The sequence below is a fragment of the Salvia hispanica genome, chromosome 3 (assembly GCF_023119035.1).
Source record: "Salvia hispanica cultivar TCC Black 2014 chromosome 3, UniMelb_Shisp_WGS_1.0, whole genome shotgun sequence".
In the NCBI taxonomy this organism is placed as follows: domain Eukaryota; kingdom Viridiplantae; phylum Streptophyta; class Magnoliopsida; order Lamiales; family Lamiaceae; genus Salvia; species Salvia hispanica.
In genome coordinates this window covers 53,485,513-53,507,621 of record NC_062967.1, presented here as the reverse complement: position 1 = coordinate 53,507,621, position 22,109 = coordinate 53,485,513, and the positions used below count along the sequence as shown (strand labels likewise).

Sequence of the window (22,109 nt, the reverse complement as noted above, 5' to 3'; positions counted from 1 at the left end):
GTCTCCAAATTTTGTTGTGTTTATTTGATTGAAGTGTGAAAACTAGATCATAAAAATTGGCTCCTCAAAAGAGATCGATGGGCCACGTTGCTGGCTAGATGCAGCAGAGTAGCGCAACCACCACTCTCTATGATAATGCAGGACAAGGGGCATCCGGCAAAGATGCGGGGGACGCGGTGGCTGCATGATAGGATGAAGGATCCTATCGAGAACTCCGAGCACACGTTAACAACGAATTTGTGAAATAAGAACAAGAACCAACCCTAACGTGAGGTTAGGGTTTCAAAAACTCCAAGATGAGAAAAAATGTTTTTATTACTTTAAATTCTCAATGTTTTTGATTCTCTAATGGACTCTAGTTTTTATAGAGTCCGGAACCTGCTTGATTCGACTCTACGATTCGGGAAATAATCAAGAAGAAAACCCGAAAAGATTTATATAAATCCTATGCTAAAATATGGTAAATATCTTGCTTGAGGAGCAAGATTTGTGTCCCAAATATACAATAGCTAGACAAGGAAATAAATAATAAATTAACAATAAAAGATGTCGGGCCACGGTTTACTTGGTCGTTTGGATTTGGGGCTCGAGGTCCCTATCAACTCCCTCCCTGATAACAATCGCCTTGTCCTCAAGGCGGAGACTACGAAAGTGTAGTAGACGATCAACTTTATAACTCCATGTGCTAAAGTTCGAAATTGAAGTAACACATGGGTTACCACTAGCCATTTACACTTCCTCCGCAGCTGATTGCCTGCGTCCAAGCTTGTACTGTTTGTAGTTGGAGGTTGAAACCAATGCAGTACGTAGTGCGAATCTCGGGTAGCAGCGTCAACTATGTTAAGAAGAACCAATTCAAACTCACTTGAGATCGCATGGACCTCCACACATAAGTTTGCTGCAACAGCAATCCTGCTTCCATCATGAACAAGGACTTCATGAATCAAAACTCCATACAGTAGCCCAATTGAGTGACAACATGCTCTTTCATCTAAGTCACCACCAAGTGTGTATAAAGGCACCTCCCAAACCAATTCATAGATTTCACTATCGAGAAATTTAGTTAGTGCAATAGGATCTCCACTGGCATAATTGTTAAGCCATGCATCATCACACCTATGGTCTTTCATTGCATTTTCAACCCTAAACCTCTCCACATCATCAACGTTCACATTAAGGTCACTAAACTCGGGCGCCTTTTTATCAATAATATTTAATGCATTTGGAACGAAATCTCCATCATTCCCACGAAATACCTTATTCCCACGAAATTCAATAACACTTCCAAAGTAAACAGAATTATCAGAATCCTCAATGCTGGAGTTGAACTTGAGGGAACACTTCTAACCGGTATCATTAAGCACCCAGCAAAGTCCGCTGACTCACCCTGTTTGGTTACGTCACAATGAGAAGCAGCCACATTAAAAAACAAGGGATTCACAACCCCCGAAAACTTAGTCAGGGATTCTGTCTTCCGAAGAATCATGCAGAAATTCCATAAGTTTGATAAAATCTCATCATCTTCAACAACACTAGATACCTTCATCACTTTCCTAGATATACTCTTGGTATGTCTAGAAACCAGCCTTAAGGAGGCAAATTCCATGTCGCGTTCTCTGCAGGAATATGCAGTCATTGAAATAAAGGTGGGTTTGGGATCATAAATCTTCCAAGAGTTCTTATTCCTGCTCAATTCATAGTTGTTGTGATAATCACCATCTTCAAATTCAACCATAGTGATACAAACTGCGTATTTAGAAGCTGCAATTTGGGCTACATGAACCGTCACATGACCTCTCAACGTCTTCCCTCTAACGCAACGATTGCAGCGGAATATCCAAATGTATCTCTATTTTTCAACTTGATCTCTTGTACCCTCTTGGCTAGTCATTGGTTGGATCAGCAAGCACCAAAAATGTTCATGGTGAAGAAGAAGTTGGGGATGAGAGTAGAGCCAATCAATGACTCCTTCTACATATGATTTGAATCCCAAAAAACTCTGGCTGATTCTATTAACCTCAGTGTCGAAGAGGCCATACGTCAAGGCTTGGCTAGGAAATGGATTGCCCAGTGGTATTGTGCGAGCATCACCGTGTAAATCAAGGAAGCTTGTCGCATCATTAGAAACCTATCGAATATGTAGGGCCTTACCCTGCAAGGTACCATCATCCATTACATAATTCGGGAGCTGTAGCTTGGTCCCGCCCAAATAATCCAATTCATAAAATAACTTTGAACTATCAATGTAAAAGAAGGAATCAACATCTTTTGTTTTCTTCATTGGCTAGTCACAATCAACTGCAACATTGAAAACATTATCTCCATCTCCATCATCATCCGTGCTATTTGGTCCAACATTCTCATCACAAATAGTTGTATAAAAAAAAGTGAATGAATTTGCTATGCTCTCTTCATCAGCAATAACCGATCCACTAACTTCAACACTAGAATGGTGAGCAACTATAGGGTTGTTAATTGTAGAAAAGAGAGTAGACACAAGTCAGTTGTACTCCGACCCAATCTCATTAGCGACATTGTTGCTAGATTCTTCAGTCAAAATTTGAGCAATAATTTCCTTTTCATCACAAATGGCGGTGGCGGCTGAGGAAACTGCTGGAGACGGAGCTTCTGAGAAAGTGGGCAAATTCGAAGTGGAGGTATGAGGCTTCCGACATGCTCGTCGTAGTCATCATCGAGTTCAAATCGTTGCTTGACTGCCAATAGACAATCATTCCAACCTTTTTCGGCATTGCTATCCTTCCAGTGTTCCACCCATGTCGACGCTGGGTGATCGAACAAGTATTTAGTGAGGTATAGTCGATCGGATAGAGGTGTGTAGTAGTGGTTGTAGTACAACTGTATCTCACGAATCCACTAGATGTCATTCTCTACTTCAAAGCGAGGAGGATTGAAACGATGATGAGGTAAGGCCATGGGCACCACTCTTGTCGACGGCAGTGTGAGCGACGGAGGCCATCCCCTTCCTCGTGTGTCTGAGTGGAAAACAGGTGGATCGAGCGGTTCGATAGTGTTGTTGTTGCCCGAGCCAATGCTAACGTAATCTTCACAAAAAATTGGATCAAATCGATGCTTGACCACTATCAAAAATTCTTCCCAGCTTTTTCCCGTGTTGTTTTCCTTCCAATAAGTCGCCCAATCGGACGCCGGTGGGTCAAATAACCACGTGACAGGATAGAGGCGATCAGATTCCGGAGTATAAGTGTGATTGAAGTAGCTTTGGATCTTGATAATCCAATTAGAAGCATCCATACTTGTGAAACGTGGAGGCTCCATGCGGGGACGGTGAATTGACCACGGGCTGGAGGTCGCCGGCACAGTAGTCCGAGGTGGTGGTGGTTTCCACCCTTGCTTCGGCTTAGATGTCTCCATAACTGAGTCTGGCGGTTCCTTGTGTCTTTCCTTCAGTGGAGGTTGGGGCTCCAAATCCATCGAACCTAATGCCATGGCTGTTGAGCGTTGAGGGAGAAGAGTAGTCAATGGAAGCACCAATTGATAGGATGAAGGATCCTATCGAGAACTTCGAGCACACATTAACAACGAATTTGCGGAACAAGAACCAACTCTAAAGTGAGGCTAGGGTTTCGAAAACTCTAAGATGAGAAAAAGTGTTTTTATTACTCTAATTCTCAATGTTTTTGACTCTCTAATGGACTCTAGTATTTATAGAGTCCGGACCCTGGTTGATTCGACTCTACGATTCGGGAAAGAATCAAGAAGAAAACCGGAAAAGATTTATATAAATCCTATGCTAAAATACGGTAAATATCTTGCTTGAGGAGCAAGATTTGTGTCCCAAAAATACTATAACTAGACAAGGAAATAAATATAAACTAACAATAAAAGATGTCGGGCCACGGCTTAGTTGGTCATTTGGATTTGGGGCTCGAGGTCCCTATCACTGCAATCTGCTGGATTGCAGTCCAATGCTGTCCAATGCAGTTGATCACCGCCAGCTCCCTAACCTCCTGATGCAGGTGAAGATTATTTATTTGGAGTAATGTCTGCTCATTTACGATTTAGCTATGGGTTTCCTCCCGAAAGGGCGCGGATGTGGAAAACCAGGAGCTTGGGCATCGGTTGCTGAAACTTTTTGTATTGGACTAGTGGCATTGCGCTGAAGTTGATTTATTGAATTTTGGTTGAATTTCTTTGCTTGCACCATTGAGTGTAGATTCAAACCGTGCGATACCACCATCACTCCTTATTATAATTGGGTCGTGCACAACATCTCAGCAAAGCCAAGTTTTAGACGAATGTTGGACTTTTGGTGTGAACAAACATTTGATGTATTTTGGATATCAACCTCTATCAGGTTTCATTTCAATGTATATATACTATTATTGCACTCCGTTCCCATAGAAATAAGCCATATTTTCTTTTTCGTTCGTCCCATAGAAATAGTCCATATGAATTTATGAAAAACCTTTTTCTCCTTCTTTTTCCTTTATCATTTTTGGGCCCCACAATCCACTACACAATTTCAACTATTTTTTCTCCTTCTCTCTTACTTTACCAATTACACATTAAAATACGTGCCGATCTCAAATGGTCTATCTCTATGGGACGGAGGGAGTATTATTTTTGGTCCATGTAATATTTTTACGATTCTTCTTTTTTCTATTATTTTACACCATATTGTAATATGTAAATTACATATTAGTAGCCAATGGAAAACTATGAGTAAAAAATACTAAATAGATTCTCACATTTAAAATGAAATAGTTGATACTGGTGCATGTATGATTGTCGATACATTCGAGGTAGTGTCTAATATTTATTGGTCGTTTAATTTCCCATATATGACCCATATTAATATGAAATAAAAAGTGATCAAAATTATAATTGTATGAAATATTTATTTTTATATAAAAAAACTCTGCGCTAAAATATGACAACGATTCCCGCACTTATATAGATATGGAATAAATTAATGTCTGTGCATTGCACAAGTATGTATAAAAAAAAGGTATGAATAATTAAATGTGTTTGCAACAGTTATATGTATAATTAAATGCGTTATAACATATAAATTGTGAGAGGAGTCAAAATAGAAGAAAAGGGAGAGACAAAAAATTGTTTGCTATATGTATTGAATTAGAGTGAATATTGAAATAACATGATATGACTATATAACTGGTGCAATGGATGTATTTATATATTGTATTGGAATTATTTGGTAGAATATGATATGGATACGGGATTAATATAATGGATATGTTTTAAATATAATATTGAAAGTATATGAATCATGTGATTAAAGAGGATTTGTGATGTGGTCTTGCCCTGGATCTGAAAATTTAGAGGAACCTTTGGTCGAATTACAGAGGGACCTACGAGTTCAATCATAGAGGGACCTACGGATCAAATACAGAGGGACATATGAATCCAATTACAGATGGACCTTCGGGTCATATAGGAATCTCGGACAGATACTAGACTTGATTTGTCATAGAATAATAAATTGATCAAATAGGCATATGTTAGAGTTTGTATACTAGAAATCACGTTTCGAGTGATTGAATACTGTAAAACTCTTATTTTATTTTCCAAGAAATAAAACAGATTATTTTTGCCGGTTGTGGGCGGCGTCCACTTTAAGGTAACACGGTCAGTTCTAAACAAAGAAAAAGATGAATTTCACAACCTAGTTGGAATTAGACTATCCATCGAGAAAGGTTGCAATTTCAGTCCGCATATTTCTAAGCCTTACTGAAATAAGATGACATTGGTGTGGTATAGCACTGAACGGATCTAACAGCAAGACTTGCCCTTAGGCTATCTACTGAAAGGCGAGGTCTTGATAAATATTTGTTTCTTAATCAATGTAGGTTACTATTGAGCATACGGTATTGATTATGCATTACTTTGAATTATCAAATGGTGCGGGTTTTTCGCAACCCAATAATCCTGATATATTGGGTAGTGGTGATTAATATCTAGTGGTGCTATGATTGCTATTATATTGAATCGTGCGCGAGGAGAGTCTCGTTTGATAATGTCCTCAAGAGGAGCGCGAAACAATGTTTTATTATTCAGAACCTAGCAAGTTGGAGTTTGATTACTTTAATAATAATAAATAAGCGTTTCATGCTAAGTCCACTCTTGGAATTAATAAGAACTTAATTAATTAAGTCCATAGCAGACATTAATTAATTAATGGACATTTTTATCTTAAAGCGCGAGAAATGAAAGTTAAACGGAATCCCGGATTACTTAATATCCAATTAAGCTTATATTAAATTGTGGGTTCAATTTAATTAGTAAAAAGTAAATTGGATGAGCACATATCCAAAACCTTCCATAGATCCCTGTCTGGGCCCAAAAGGAACTTAATATAAATAGGAGAATAAAGGAGACAGAAAATATAAGTTTTTAACACTGATATTTTCGTTCCCCCTAGCCGAAGAGGAGCTCGAAATTTTGTCCTATTCAGAAAAGGATTTCTTCTGTCTTCTTTATTTAAGTCCTAGTATTCTGGTGAGATCAGCCCACACTGATATCGGAGTAAAGTTCGGGAACCAGAGAGAAGATTTGTGGTATAGTATTCAAAGCGTCACGTGGAGAGGCTGCTAGCCATCTTCAGTTCTTTGGAGAATTAATTAGGTATTATTTCTGCTCCGTAGAAAAACATGTTTTAGGTTTCAATATTCTTAAAGCATGATTAATTAAAGTTATGAGCATGATACATGTGAGAATTACGCGAATAGATTTTGTCTAAATAATCCGCTAAATAGATCTGATTATTATGTGATTTGTTTGCGCGATTAATAATTGTTAAATTATGTTAATCCGTCGCACCGCTTCCGCTGCCAGTTCCTTCAGCATATGCATATGGTTATTAATTTGTTCATATTATTTATTGCTCCTGTTTATATGTATTGCTTAAAGAATGTATTTGATATTTGTATGGCATGAAATTATAGGTGGAATTTACATACACTAGGGCGTGGTTCATTTAAATCACTAATATTTTTCAGGATAAGATATCAATGTTTTTTTTAGTTGACATGAGATATACAAACTCAACATATTATCAGGATCGGCAGCTGACAATCTTTTTGTCACGACCGACCTTTTTAGGATTAAAAAATACGGGTGGTCGCAACTAAAGGACTTTAAGGAAAGGGAAAAGAATCTAGGATTTTAATAAAATGTATGACCAAATAATTAATATTCCATATCAAAGGTAAAATGAGAACAATGTCTTAAATCCAACGACAAACGGTTACTATTCATAATTTATGATCCAAGAAAAAGGGGGTTCAAAATATAGCTGTGAAAAATAGTATTATCTCAGCGGAAGCATTCAAGAGTAAGAGTGACGCCGTGTATGAAGACACAACGACCCTCAGAGTTCAAACTAAAATCCAACAATAATTCAAGTTCGACTCAATATCATCCCAAGCTCGTCGCCGCTCAACCTGCACATAGGGAAAACACTTGCAGGGTTGAGTACTATGAAATACTCTGTGGACTCATGGCGAAAACAAGTCATCAAAAATATTTATATTTATGATGCCCTTGTAGGTAACCATCGGAGTTTTAGCTTTCGAAAGGCCCGAGGCACCAAAATATTCCATTTTTCAAAATCGCGGTTACGCAACCAATTTCCCATGGACGTTTACTATATCTGCTCATACATGACTTGGAATGTGGCCACAAGCCAAGTCACTAGACCGGCCAACCCGTACGCTGACACATGGTCTACCATAGGTGTAGACTAATCCAAGTAGGGTTTGCGGCCCTACGAGAACCCGAATTCGATTTAAATAATAATGAAAAAAGCCACATCAGATAGGCACATTAAAATCCAAAGCACAGCATGATAAACACAGTTTCACTTCCATCTATAAAATATTTAGGACATTGTCCTTGTTTAAAAGAAAGCCCACCTAGACTGCTTAGTTCACAAGTATTTTCTTCCCCTTGGTATCACGTTTCGCGAGCGAGATATCACCTTTAGATAACACATATATCAACAATCAGTCTCAACAACAACCTAAAAATTATGCATGACCTGATTGGTCCTTTCACCACTAACTCACTTTATCTACCCTTACATCCAAGGTACGCTCACCATATTAATTTATTCATACTCCAAACTCCAGATCTACAAACAATTCATCGTCACGCACAAGTGTTCTCCCACCACACACAACACGCGCACCCCCCCCCCCCACCCCTCCACACGCGCACCGACACACACACATGCTTCCATTCATCAATTACTTTCCCTTTTCGCTCGATCTATATGCATGAGGTTTCAAGAATACCGATTACTCGGTTAGACATGAAAAGGTTGAATAAGAAATACCCTTTCTTGCCGAAAACGAAAAGTAGAACAAAAACTAGCTTGAGTTCTTCAACGATCTTGAGGTTTCAACTTCAATTCTATGAAATAGAATGAAGAGATCTTGAATATAAATAGAAGACAAGTTGAAGGAGAGTGGGAGAGGGAGTGGACGTGTGGGAGAGAGGGAGAGAGGTGTGGGGGCTAGGGTTAGGGTTTCTCCCTTGTGTCACATATATAGATATCTCCAAGATTTGGTTTTCTAATAAAATAGAACCTCCAAGATTTGATTCCACAAAATAAAATAATTAAATATTGTGGAATTAGAGGAAGAAAATAAAAATAGCATGAAGTTGAGGGAGAGTGGAAATAGGCGATTCTTGCCTATTAAAAAGGTGTAGGATTTAATTTGAATTTTCTTGGAGAGAAAGATACCATAGAGCGGAAGAAAAATAATAAATCCTACCATTAAAATAGGGAGGGGGTGATTTTAGGCTTCTCCCATAAGGATTAAATTCAAATCTTAATAAGATATGGAAAGATTTACCAAGATAAGATATGGTGAGATTTGCTAGGATCAAATTGAATTTAAATCCATGGAAAGAGTTAAACAAGGAATCAATTAAATCCACAAAATAATTCATTCTCCTAATTAATAGGAGATTTTGAAATCTTCAAGGAATAATCATGGGGTCGAAAATTTCATAGGAGAAGATAGAGAATAATTTGGTTTGGATTTAATTTGGATAAATATCCCAGGCAATTAATTAAATCCAAGAAAATAGAATTCCTTTCTCAAAAATGGTGGTGGTCGAAAATTCCAAGTAAAAAGGCTAGGGTAAATATTGATGAACCTATTTAGTTTCACTCACCCTTAGAAAAATTAATCCCAACAATTAATTTCACCCCGCATCAATTATTCAAAACAACCACGTCACATATTCAACGGAGTTGACTCGGTCAATCCAAATCTCAACTCCAAATCAAAATTAGGTCACCAAAGAATTCACATAATAATTCCACCCATAATTCACAGACTTAGTTGCATAAAAGCATTAAATTCAAAAATTTTAGGGTTCGAAAATTAGGGTTCCAAAAAATGGGGCATTACACTTTTCCTTTTTGTCAGTTTACATGTAAATAAATGCACATCGTATAGAGTGATGAGAGAGTTCCACTATAGTTCAAAATGTTTTGAAATACATATCTGATAAATTATGGTTTATGAAATTATTATGATATATGGGTGTTTTATGTTTTAATATGTGAATTAATTGTTCCAAAGTTGGGAGTTTCTTATTATAAGAGAATACGTCATAGGGTTCAGGTGTGATAGATGATTTGGAGGAAGATATGGTGGGGTGAGACAATTACACTAGAGCTTGAAGATCTCGGCATAATTAGTAGGTAGTTTATTCATTGTATTTTAAATTTCTGTTATTCATTTACGTAGCTTTTAGCCATCTATAAATAGATAGTCTCCGGATGAGGTTAGTATCTTGGAGAATATAGAACTGGACGATTGTTAATTGCATGCTCCTGCGTGCGGATTCCTACTCATTGTTCTTTCTGTTCTCTCATTATCAATAAAGCAGAGTTCTTTTCCATTTCATCCCCATGTTAAATTCAATCCTCTTCATTCGTCAATCGTGCGGAAGTTTATTTCTTTCTCACGGTTTCGGACGAGCATCAAGTCGCGCCTTTACTCCTAACAAATAGTTAGTGATGAAATGAGCTCATTTGTTCCGTTTCTTGTTAGTTAATGTAGAAAATGATGAACTATATTTAAAAATGGAGTAATAAAATCGCATATTGGTGGTCCTACTCTTTGCAATTCAAAGTTGGCTTTCTTGCAAATTGTTTGATTGTGAGTGATTAGGAAACAGTAATATGCGGGCAATTATTGTTGGGTTAATCCAAACTCTAGACAATAAACTATTGTAGTAAGACTATCAAACAAATTTGTTGAAAGAAATTTAGGATTTGAAAATTGTTCAAATCAACCAGAAGTGGTCCAAAAAATTAAAGAAAAGCATATGGGCCCATCTCAATTAAAACAACCATTTTATTTAATATAGGCAAGAGATTATGAAAATAAAAGTTAAATGGAGGATAATAAGTACTCCATCCGTCCAAAAAAAAAAATAGATAAGTTTTATCGCTTTGATTTGTCCACCAAAATTAGACCAAGTCAGAAAATGGAAAATTTTAAACTAATACTAATAACTCTACACATCATTCTAACTAGTGGCGGAGCCAGGATTTTAATCTTGGGGGGCCCAAAATACTGTTAAATTTTTTTGAGTTGTTCAGTGCCTACGACACAAAAACAACTCGAACATGCGAGTAATAGAGAGATACGCTTCAAAAATGAATAATGAGATAAATAATTAGAGATGATTAGAAACTAGAGATACAGTATTAATTTCGACATCGAATTAAAGAATATAGTTTTTATAACAAAGAGTATAGTATTATATTTGATTTTGCTAATATTATATACTTATTTATAAGCTTAAAGAAATAATTTCTATTTTAGATTCTTAATAATAAAGATCGTAGTATTAAAATTGATTTTTAATACTATTATATGGCATATTTACAAATTTACTAGAAAAAACTAAACAGAGGGGATATAAAAAAAATATTGGGACATAAATGAATACCGGAAAAAATAGGAGACATACAGTACTGGTAGAAAATTACAGGAAAAAAATAAACAAAGGAAATAGTGTAAAAAAAGTATTGGAACATGACTGAATCTAAGAAGACACGGAAAAATGTAACAAAATAAAGGCAGAGAGGGGAGTCGAACTCGACACAAATGGATACAGAGCCTGCTATTTTGACCAACTGAGTTAAAACTTTAAATATATTACCCTGCATACATATATATAATATAGGTAAAATTGAAATGGGTGAGGGGCCAGGGCCCCCCTGGCCCCACCCTAGCTCCGCCCCTGATTCTAACTGTGGACCCTACAATCCACTTACACTACTTCTACCATATTTTTCCTTTGTCTTTCTCACTTTACCAATTATGCATTAAATCCGTGTCATTTACAACTTTATCTATTTTTGTGGCCGGAGAGAGTATTAAAGAAAATAAAGGAAATAATAAAATAGCATAGAAGATAAAGTTTTCGTAAAAAATAAAATGATACAGGTATCTTTTGCTGTATCATTTGCCGGTACTAAAGGAAATAAGAAGGGAGTACGAATGGCATAAAAATATACTACCACCTCCGTCCAAATAAATATAGTCTCATTTTATCATTTTGCGTACTAAAATTAGTCTCAAACTAAAAATAGAAATTTACCTCCAATTAATTAAGTACTTACTACTACGACTTTATAACTTTGTTTTTCCTACTTTATCTACATTTTATGTTTCTCTATCCTGCTTTAGTTGATAGGTCTATATATTGTGAGTGTAGATTCAAATATGAGGAGAAACATGATCAAAGTTGAATAGGGATGAGTGGAGTTAGAGAGGATGGCGCATCTTCCAAACACCATGCCCATATGATAGGGGGCGACGGTCCCAACAGTTATGGTCGCAATTCTGCATACCAGGTGCTTCATTCATACATTTATTCTCTCTCTTTTCAATAATCTAAATCGCCATTTTTCCACAGAAGGAATTGTTGGTTCCTGCTCATGATTTGCTTCAACAACTAATCTCCAAGCATCTAGATACAAACAACAGTACTCATGACACATTCCGCATCGCGGACTTGGGGTGTTCCGTGGGCGGCAACACCTTCTTCGCAGTGGAGAACATGATCGGAGCCGTGGAGAGGCGATACGAATCCGACCGTCGTCGCGTCCCCGAGTTCCACGTGTTCTTCAACGACGTGATCGGCAACGATTTCAACACTCTCTTCAAGCAGCTCCCTGCGGCGAGGACCTACTTGGCTGCAGCCGCGCCAGGGTCGTTCCACGGACGCCTGTTTCCTAAAGAAAGCATCCATTTGGCACACTGCTCGACCGCGCTCCACTGGCTGTCGAGGAGTCTGGAGAGTTCGAACAAGGGGAGGATTCACTATGCAGGAGCAGGGAGGGAAGTGAGGGAGGCGTACGCTGCTCAGTACAAGAGGGATATGGATTGTTTCTTGCGAGCGAGAGGCGAGGAGCTTGTAGCCGGAGGGTTAATGGTGCTGATTTTGATCGGATATCGTGATGGATTTGTTCTTGGTTCCGATTCTAGCATTGGTGAATCATTTGATATACTCGGATCGTGCCTCTATGAGATGGCCAAGATGGTGATTGATTTTCTTATCCTTTTCCTTTTCCTTTTGCACTAAAAATAGTGATTAATTAATGGTTGGAGACTTGGAGTTGCAGGGGAAGATAGGTGAGGAGGAGGTGGACTGTTTCAACTTGCCCTTTTACTATCCGTGTGGGGCGGAGGTGGAGGCGGTGATTGAGGCGAACGGTTTGTTTAGTGTGGAGACGTTGACGGAGATGGGTGCTCCGATGAAGGGAGAAGCGGACCCTGCAACTCTGGTGGGTCATATGAGAGCTGTGATAGGGGTGCTTGTTGAGGAGAGGTTTGGAAGTGGAGTTGTGGAAGAGCTGTTTCAGCTGCACTTAAACAAAACGATAGAGAGGGCGAGGGAGAAGCCCTTTATTTATGAGAGCCGCCACAGAGAGATTATCCACTTTGTCTTGCTCAAACGAAACAACCCCTCATAATTTTTATTGTTTCAATGTTAGGTTTTGGATGCTTCATCCATTCCTCTCATTCTTTCTATTGTTTTCGTTGGTGTGTTTCGATTTTGGTTGATGGGTCAAACAATGGACAATTAATGGTACTATGGTAGTGTGTCTTCCAATTCTCATTCTCTGTTTATGTTATGATGATTTTGTTGGTGTAATTTCTTGACAATATCTTTGCACAATCTGTATGTTAACGGACGGTTGGCTTGGGGATGATCAATTTTTCGTACAATTATTAATTAAATAATGATAGTTGTCTTAAATTATTTTTAGACTCATTATTATGTTTTCATCTCACCTTGTTTTCCATGTTTTGATATGTTAAATGGGTAGTAATTTAAAGATATAATGTCTACGTGCCATTTTTTGCCATAAGTATAATCTTGACTAATATATCCTTAACAATGTAATTATGGATAATTCTAATTTAGAGTATTTTAATATAAAAAAAGTTTTAATTAATATGGTAAATTAAAGCGGACGCTTAATTAATGCAACTATATATTTTTTCATTTTTGGTATATATACAAGTTGTAGTACAATTTTTCTCCTTATTTAAAATATTAAGAATTAAAAAATTGACAATTAAAAAATTAAATCAAAGTTATGAAATTGTTATAATTAAAAATGTGAACTCAATTATTATTAATATTTTATTACACATCTAATTTTAATTTTTTGCATGGTAAATTAACTATGAAGCATTAAAACATTTAATAAATGAGTTAAAAATATATATGGTAATTTTTTTGATAGAGGTTCGTTTTTTGATAGAGGTTCGCCGTTACGTTACAAAATTAAGAATTTAAAATTGAAAAATAAAAAATGTTAACATTAAATTAAAAGTTAGTATTAACAAATCATTTTTAATTTGATGTATGTTATAGTGCATTGAGCCAATAACTCCATTTTACAAATAAAAGAAATTTTTTAACTAAATATATATATGATATTAAATAAACGAGTCAAGATCATGTACTATATTATCTTCTGATTGAACTAAAAAATCTATTATTCTATTAAAAAATTAAAAAAATATTAATTATATGGAGTATCTTTAAAATATTAAATAGATGAGTTACGAGCACGTGAGTTTTTTTTTTTTTTTTATCTTGGTTTGACTGTAACATTCCAAAAGTAAAGATTTTATAGAAAATGAAATCATGAAAATTAAATAATTAAAATCATAAATATAAAATTCTTAAATCAAAACTCTCAACTCAATTATTATTAACACATCACATATTAAATTCTTATTTGTTTTATAATATAGTAGATCAAACTAAGAACTTTAATTTTTCTAAAGAACATGAGAAATTATGAACTATATAACATAAAATATTAAATAGATGGGTTAAGAACATGCAATTTTTTGGGGGGAGTCAATTATAACATTCTAAAATTTAAGAATCAATAAATTTAAAGTTTTGCAAAAAAATACATTTTGAAATTTGCTCTAGAAGCTGCAAAGGGATCCGAATGGATCAAATAGGCATTTTTAATTTACATAAAGAATTAAGCAAATTGGTGAAGAAATAATTTTTTGATGGAGAATTATAATGGGAGAAGAAGAAAATGATAATTTGTTTATAGAAAATTATAATTGGAGAAAAAGAAAATAAGAATTTTTGATAAACATATAAACAGAAAAGAAGAGAGAGATCTTCACAACTAATGAAATATAAAAACTTTAAAATGTAATTAAATGTTAGGCACTTTATATAACAAAGCTCATTAACACACACAATACATTGCTTAATTAAAAGCAAGACGAGCGTTCATTACTAAAAGAGTAAAATAGTATTTATGTATTAACATAAATTTAATAATAAATCTAATATAATTTTAAATTACCCTTTTAATCCTATGTGTCATTATGTCTCTGAAACATTTTTCCATGTTAAATATAACCATCAAATAAATAGGTTAATAATTTATATTAAATATCCAATCATAATAATTGACTTACGGAGTCAAACTTTTCACTACATCAATTTTAATTAAGATTACTAAAAAAAAATTTAATTTCACAGCTAAACTTAAATACATACTAATGTTATTTATAATTGTATAGAATATTTATTTTTATATAAAAAAAACTACAAGCTAAAACATGAAAAAATTCTCCCACTTATATAGATAGGAAATAAATTAATATCCGTGCATCGCACGAGTAGGTAGAAACAAAAAGATAAGGATAGTTAAATGTGTTGTACTAGTTATATGTATAATTGAATGTGTTGTATAAATTATAAATTAGTATATTAGTAAATCATGCTCATAAAATGTGAAAAGGATTTCTGCATTTAATATTAACATGTCGATATTGATATACGTAGAAATTGGTGTAGGTATGATTGTCGATACATTTTAGATAATACCAAACATTGATTGAACGTTTAATTTCCAGATACGACACATATATTAATATTATGTTAATATGAAGTACAATGTAACCAAAATTGTAATTGTATATAATACTCCTCTTTTTATGCAAAAAAACTACTACACTCTAAAAACATGAAAAATATTCTCGCACTTAAATAGGCATGGAATAAATCAATGTTCGTGCATCGCAAGAGTATGTGGTAACAAAAACATATGTATAATTAGATGTGTTGTGATATGTAATTATAGTATTAGTAAACCATGTACAAAAAATGTGGAAAGGTTTTCACATTTAAAATCGACTAGTAGATACCTGAATAGGTCGATTGTCGATGGTCTATTAATTCGAAATACAATATAATTTCCGTTCATAATGCAGTGATTGATAAGGTTGAATTGATTATGATCCCATCCACTAATTTAACATAATACAAGATATTGCATTTAAACAGACATGTAGATACCTATATAGGTCGATTGTCAATAGTCTATTAATTTGAAATATAATCTAAATTGTGTGTATAATGCAGTTATTGATAATGTTGAATTGATTATCATGTAATCCATAAATATAAAATAGTAAAAGGTAATAATAGTAATTTTTTGAAATATTAATTTTTTATCAATATGTAAATTATAAATTATATAAGTATCCAGTAAAAAATATTGCACATAAAATGTGAAAAAGATTCTCTCATTTAATATTGACAAGTCGATACTGGTGTAGGTATCATTGTCCATACATTCGACGTAGTATATAACATTTATTGGGCGTTTAATTAATACATGTTGTATTAATTATACGGTTTGTATGATTGTACTAAAATGACAACCACTTTTAAAATGACAATATACCACCAATGAGAACCCTTAGATTTAGTAGTAGATTCAACCTTAGCATGCCACGTGGCAAACTTGCTTGCATATGTATCGTAGATTGCTTGATTATTTTTTATTTTGTATCGCAAATTGCTTGAAACCATATGTCGAGTTGCTTGCCTATGTATCGAAGAGTTTCAGGGAGGTGGTACCCTAGGGATTAGAGCCCTATGCCTCCCTATATAAAGGAGCCTTGTACGCTAAGAGAAGGGAGTTCCCCCACATTTCATTTCTTGCTAAGTAGTTTAGGAGGGGGTTCTCTTTAGAGTAGGTAGAATTTCTAGCTCTCTTCCAGGGCTGAAATCAAAGTTCTCTTCAATTCCAAGCTTTTCAATCCACTGCACACACTTGGTTCCGTCAGAGTAGCTGGTAGTTAGCTGTTGCCTTGCTTTCTTTGTACAATTTCAAGTTCTGTTTTGCAATCCCACTCTGAGAAGGGGTGATGAAACAATTTCCTGCTTCCTTAGCTTGGATTCTGTTTAATTTTCATGTATTGACTCTTGTTTCTGCTTTGCTCTAGTTTAATTTGAAGTTTATGTTTTCGTTCCTTAGCCTCGTGCTTGTTTTATGTTTAGATGTTTAGATATGTTTTCTGTTTCATGTTTTATCTTCAGTCTTAGCTTAGATCTGTTGTTTTCTTTTGAGTCCTTGTTTTCCTTTTTAGATCTACATGCTTTCTTTTCGTTTATGCATATTTTAGCCATAGTTCCTGCTTTTATGTAGTCGTAGCTTAGATCGTAGGAGTAATTTTAAGTTTTATGTGTCTTGTCTTGTTTCGTCTTCTTCAACTTTTTAGATCTGTTGCTGCTGTGTTTCTTTACGCTGATCTGTTGAGGAAGACGATTCTGTTAAAGTTAATTTGTTTTCCGTACTGTTTTGCAGGGGCTTGGCAACCCCGTTTATTCTGTTTCTCTTTTTATAGTAATGTCTTTCTTAGTTGATCAGTTAGGTAGTTTAGTTGTCCAGCTTAGTTAGTTCTTTTCTTTTCCGCACCATTAAATACTTAACCCACCCCAAAGTAAAGCGTGGCAGCAGCCAAGCCCCAAGCCGTATCACACAAACAATTCGAACCACCTCATCTCTATGGGATCGATCCATACTTCCCTATACTAGTTATTAGTATTAGTGGGTTAAGGTTTTTGACATCGCATCTCGTCCAACCTCTCATTTCCTCTCGCTCAAGTCAGAGCCGCTCAGCTTGATCAGCCCAAACCTCTACCATATCCACTCACCCGCATTTTTGTAGGTGAAACAGGCAAGAATAGGCTGGCTTGATCAGGTCGGACGCCCAACTTGAGCAGCTTAGGACGACACATTCAGCTTTCAAGAAGAGGGAGACGAGAAAGGAATCGGGCAAGATACACTCTGGTCAGACCCCTATTACCATTTATGGTAAAAGTGAACCGGGAGTTCTATTCGCGGATGGACTAAAATGGAAAAACAGGACTGCTGCGGACGGTGATACGCTCGGATTTCGCACTATTTTAAGGCCTTTATTTGGTCCATTTTGAGTGTCAAAGTTGCAATACACGTCCATTAATTGCATAGTTTTATCTATTTTGGTATTTTGACGTGTTTTGTGAGAAGTGTGCATATTTGAGTCTAAAAAGATAGCTAAAAGTCGAAGTTGGAAATCTGGAGCTTTCGAGAGGTCCAGCGGTCCGCTGCAACCCAGCCAGCGACCGCTGGCGGCACCGACAGCTGAGCCAGTAGTGGTCCGCTCGGGAAAAATTGTGTTAAAAAGAGGAACACGCCCAGCGACCGTTGGGGTGTGCGCAGCGACCACTCCAAGAGATCCAGAAGCTACGGGATGATTGCCAACTACCGCTGAAACAAGTGCAGCGACCGCTATTCAAGAGGCAGAGGCTACGGATCAACCCACGACGATCGCTGGCCAAGGTGCAGCGGCCCGTTGGAAAAATGCGGCACACAGATTTCACCTACTTTCTCCCCAATATTTACCATGCTTGGATACTTTTTGCCTTAATTGAGGATATACGAAATAATGGCTATAAATACCCCCTCAAACCTCTCCAACAATTATCTTCTTTTTGCTGCATAATTTCAGAGCATAATATTTGAGAGTTCCTCTTTGTTCATCAAAGTTTAAGGGTTTTGAAGATGGATTCATGAGAAATCAAAGCGATAAGAATTCAACCAAAGTGGTCCACTGTTTCATGCTCACACAATCTTTAGTTCTTAAGTTCACACAATCTTTAACACCTTGTATGCATATGCCAAAGTGGTCAACTTGTTGTAAGATATCTTGGGTGTAAATATTTTTAATGTCTTCTTTGTTTCTTAGTTTTTGTTTGCAGTTTTACGAGATAGCTCAGGCAGCAGAGGAAGATCAGCAACCTTGTCTATAAGGACTGATTAGCTTTCATTCTGGTGCTAGCCCAAGACCACCAATGTCAGAGGATATTTAGATGGGCAGAGCGTATCAGGTTTTACGTAGAAATTTTAGTTTAAATTTTATAAATAAACTTTTTGTTTCTTTTTGTACCCCAATTCGAAGACACTGAGTCGGAGAGGCAAGAAGCAGAAGAAGGATTGGAGCCACAAGATGCTCAAGATGAACCATTCCCCACCCCATCACCGACTGACTCAGGGGCCTACCGTGAAGAGGGTGAGGAAACCACCTTGGTGAACTCACTAGAAGTGATAGCCACCCCAAACCAAGAGGAGACACAAGAAGAAATCACAATGGAGGGTGCACAGAAGGAAGATCCGGAGATAGGTTCAATCTATGCCCACTCTGTGGCTGAACCATTATCTGGCATATCTATGACAGAGATATGCCAGAGGGACAGAGAGCTGCGTACATGGACCCAGAAGTGCTTACTATCTTACCTACCTTCTTGGGAACTGATGCCGAGGACCCGATTAAATTCCTTCGTGAGTTTGACAAAATTTGAAGAGTGCAGAGGAGGCCAAAGGGGTCAAGTGAGGATGATCTCAAGTTGAGAGTCATTCCACTCTCTCTGAAGAATGAAGCGGATGCATAGTTTAGAGGTTTGGAGCCCAACAGCATCAACACTTGGGCAGAATTTGAAATGGTGTTCCTAAACCACCACATCCCAGCATCAATCACTACTGCACGACGGGGGGAAATCAAGGAGGCCACCCAAGGGTATGGTGAGAGCTTGGGAAAATATTGGGACAGATATCAGAGCATTCTGGAGGCCTGTCCGAATCATAACCTGAAGAAAGTGGAAATATACTCCAAATTTTATGGCGGAATGGATGCTAAGAGCAAGGACTTGGTGAACTCATCAAGTGGAGGAAGCTTCTACAAACTGAGACTGAGTCAGGCTACGATTGTCCTAGAGAAGCTGTTGACCGCAAGGCGGGAGTACGAAGATGCAGAAGAGCCCTCATTGCAGGCGCAGGAGAAAAGTACTCCCACAACTGACAAGGACAATCTACTGGAGAGCCGAATTGACAAAAGTGGTAGAAGCCCTCCAATCAATGATCAAGTCCAGCCAACGCTCAACCATTCCTATTCAAGGCCACTTTCGAGCTGAGCAGGTTAACCACCACCAGAGTACATGGGAGTTCTGGAACGCAAATGAGTGCTGGAGCCCTAAAAGCCGAGCAAGGGTGTATCAACTGGAGTACTCATACGGGGGAGAATGGATCAGGGCAGAAGAACATCAGAGTTTCCAAGCTTATACAGAGCCCTACCCATACTAGTTAGTACTCCGTCCCACAAAAGATGTCACACTTGTGGGACGGCACGCGATTTTAGGAGTTTTGGTTTTGTGTGATAAATGGAGAAAGAAAATATAATTTTTATATTCATGTGAGAGAGAACTTTTTCTAAAAAGGAAAATGTGACATTTTTTATGGGACAAACTAAAAAGGAAAGTGTGATATCTTTTGTGGGACGGATGGAGTAATAAAACTAAATATTCACCTCAACAATGAGCTGCAATTCATTCTCATTTTTTAGCTCACAAATACTACCTCCGTCCCGCATTATAAGTCATATTTGGTATGGGCATGAATTTTAAGAAATATAAATAATAGTGGGTTGAAAAAGTTAGTGGAATGTGAGGTCCAATTTTTTATATTGATTTTATAATAGAATGTGAGTGAACTGAGTTGGTGGAATGTGAGACCTACATATCATTTATGGTAAGATTGAAGTGTGACTCTTACTATGGGACAGATCAAAATGGCAATGTGACTCTTATTATGAGACGGAGATAGCATCTAATATTCATATTAAACACGACGTTTACTTTAAAGGATATGTTTCATAAATACAAGTACAACTATTGTAAATTAATCTCTTCTTTAGAGATAATTTTCGAGCAACAAAACTATGGTTATTATATACTGAAAAGAAGTTCAAAGAGAAAATCTAGATAGATAAAAGCGAATCAAATTTGAAACAATTCAAATCACCCAACAAATCAAAGATGTCTCCAAATCCTTGGTCCCATGTATCCGTATTAACCTTCTCTATGCTCTGTGCCGCGTTTGACGATGACGCTCCACCACTGCTTGAGCACGACGACGATGGTGTCAGCGGCAGCAGGATCTCGTGGGGCCCGATCACAGGACTCTCGGAGTTGTTGACTAACAACACATCGTTTTGACCGTCATCAATTGAAATGGTTGACTCAACCTCCACTTGCAGAGGTTGGTGGGTGACGGGGTCGATTCCTATTTTCTTCAATTTCTTTTTTATGTGTGTGTTCCATTGATTCTTGATGTCATTATCTGTTCTCCCCGGGAGACGGGAGGCAATCTTGGACCATCTACATATATTTAATTCCGAAAATTCTAATGGTTATCATTTGTCTTCTAGTTATATTGAAACAAGTAAATGGGAAAAAAGAATGATGAATTGAAGTGTCGAAAAAGGGTGTGAATCCTCTATAGTGCAATTTTGCACAACAGCCCCAGCTGATTCTAGTACAACAATAAAATCACAGGTATGTATTTATTTATTTTCTATTTTATTTATTTGGATATTTTATTATTGTATTACGAACAACATGGTTGTGCAAAAATTGCACGCAGAGGATCCTCACCCGTCGATAAAAGGGCTTGCCCACTTCCATACTTTATAATTGCAAAAAAAAAAGATAATAAAAATAATGTTTTAAAAGTTTGAATGGTTGAACAACCTGTTCCCTAGCTGAGCATGAAGATCAATCACCAATTTCTCTTCAAAATCTGGGAGAAGTCCTCTTTTCAAATCAGGCCTAAGATAGTTAGTCCATCTCAATCTGCAGCTCTTCCCACACCTCAGCAGTCCTTCAACGTGGAGAAGATAGATAAGACAAAATATGATAAAAACACACATTTCAGATCAGATAACTACAAGATAGAACGACGAGCACCTGCGAGTTTAGGGACAGCTCTCCAGCAACATTGGCTATTAGTGAGAATGAAATTGAAGAGTTTCTTGTCTTCATCAGCAGTCCATGGCCCTTTCTTTAATCCAACTTTGTCACAGCAAGGTTTTCTCACCATCTTCAATTCACCATAACTCTCGCAAAATTTATTTATAGGAATGATACAACGGAATTGAGAGAGAAGGATATGAATGCAATAAGAATCTCACCATATATTAATATTCCCTTTTTATATATACATCTGCTTGTGCTGACAGGGATCCCATTTGCAGCATTTAAAACTTTTAACAAACTCACTCCCTATTTAATAGTACTCCTATGTAATGAATTGGACTTTTACAAAATTAAAATTGAAGTTTATAAACTATCAAGTCTATTAATACATTTCTTAATCCTTTGAAATATTATAAGAGTAAGGAAAATAATCCCTCTTTCCA

At 36.6% G+C, this 22,109-nt stretch overlaps 2 protein-coding genes across 2 annotated transcripts; one reads left to right on the top strand and one right to left on the bottom strand.

Moving 5' to 3' along the window:
* Positions 1-11,742: 11,742 nt before the first annotated feature.
* On the top strand, positions 11,743-13,155 carry LOC125211760 (loganic acid O-methyltransferase-like). The gene is made up of 3 exons (XM_048111680.1): positions 11,743-11,887; positions 11,950-12,576; positions 12,659-13,155. The coding sequence occupies exons 1-3, from the start codon at positions 11,789-11,791 to the stop codon at positions 13,007-13,009; spliced, it is 1,077 nt and encodes a 358-aa protein (XP_047967637.1). The 5' UTR covers positions 11,743-11,788; the 3' UTR covers positions 13,010-13,155.
* Positions 13,156-20,524: 7,369 nt separating this feature from the next.
* On the bottom strand, positions 20,525-21,850 carry LOC125211761 (transcription factor MYB20-like). Its single transcript, XM_048111681.1, has 3 exons — positions 21,658-21,850; positions 21,442-21,571; positions 20,525-21,069 (listed from the first exon to the last, which is right to left on the bottom strand). Exons 1-3 carry the CDS (start codon positions 21,788-21,790, stop codon positions 20,670-20,672), a joined length of 663 nt encoding a protein of 220 aa, XP_047967638.1. The 5' UTR covers positions 21,791-21,850; the 3' UTR covers positions 20,525-20,669.
* Positions 21,851-22,109: the final 259 nt, after the last annotated feature.

Bases quoted from the DNA above. Each gene is read 5' to 3' on its own strand.
- LOC125211760 (XM_048111680.1), top strand. From the start codon at position 11,789: ATGAGTGGAGTTAGAGAGGATGGCGCATCTTCCAAACACCATGCCCAT. The intron at 11,888-11,949 runs GTGCTTCATTCA...ATTTTTCCACAG, and splicing joins GTCGCAATTCTGCATACCAG to AAGGAATTGTTGGTTCCTGC. The intron at 12,577-12,658 runs GTGATTGATTTT...TTGGAGTTGCAG, and splicing joins TCTATGAGATGGCCAAGATG to GGGAAGATAGGTGAGGAGGA.
- LOC125211761 (XM_048111681.1), bottom strand. From the start codon at position 21,790: ATGGTGAGAAAACCTTGCTGTGACAAAGTTGGATTAAAGAAAGGGCCA. The intron at 21,572-21,657 runs GTGCTCGTCGTT...TCCACGTTGAAG, and splicing joins AGCTGTCCCTAAACTCGCAG to GACTGCTGAGGTGTGGGAAG. The intron at 21,070-21,441 runs GTTGTTCAACCA...AAATATATGTAG, and splicing joins CATGCTCAGCTAGGGAACAG to ATGGTCCAAGATTGCCTCCC.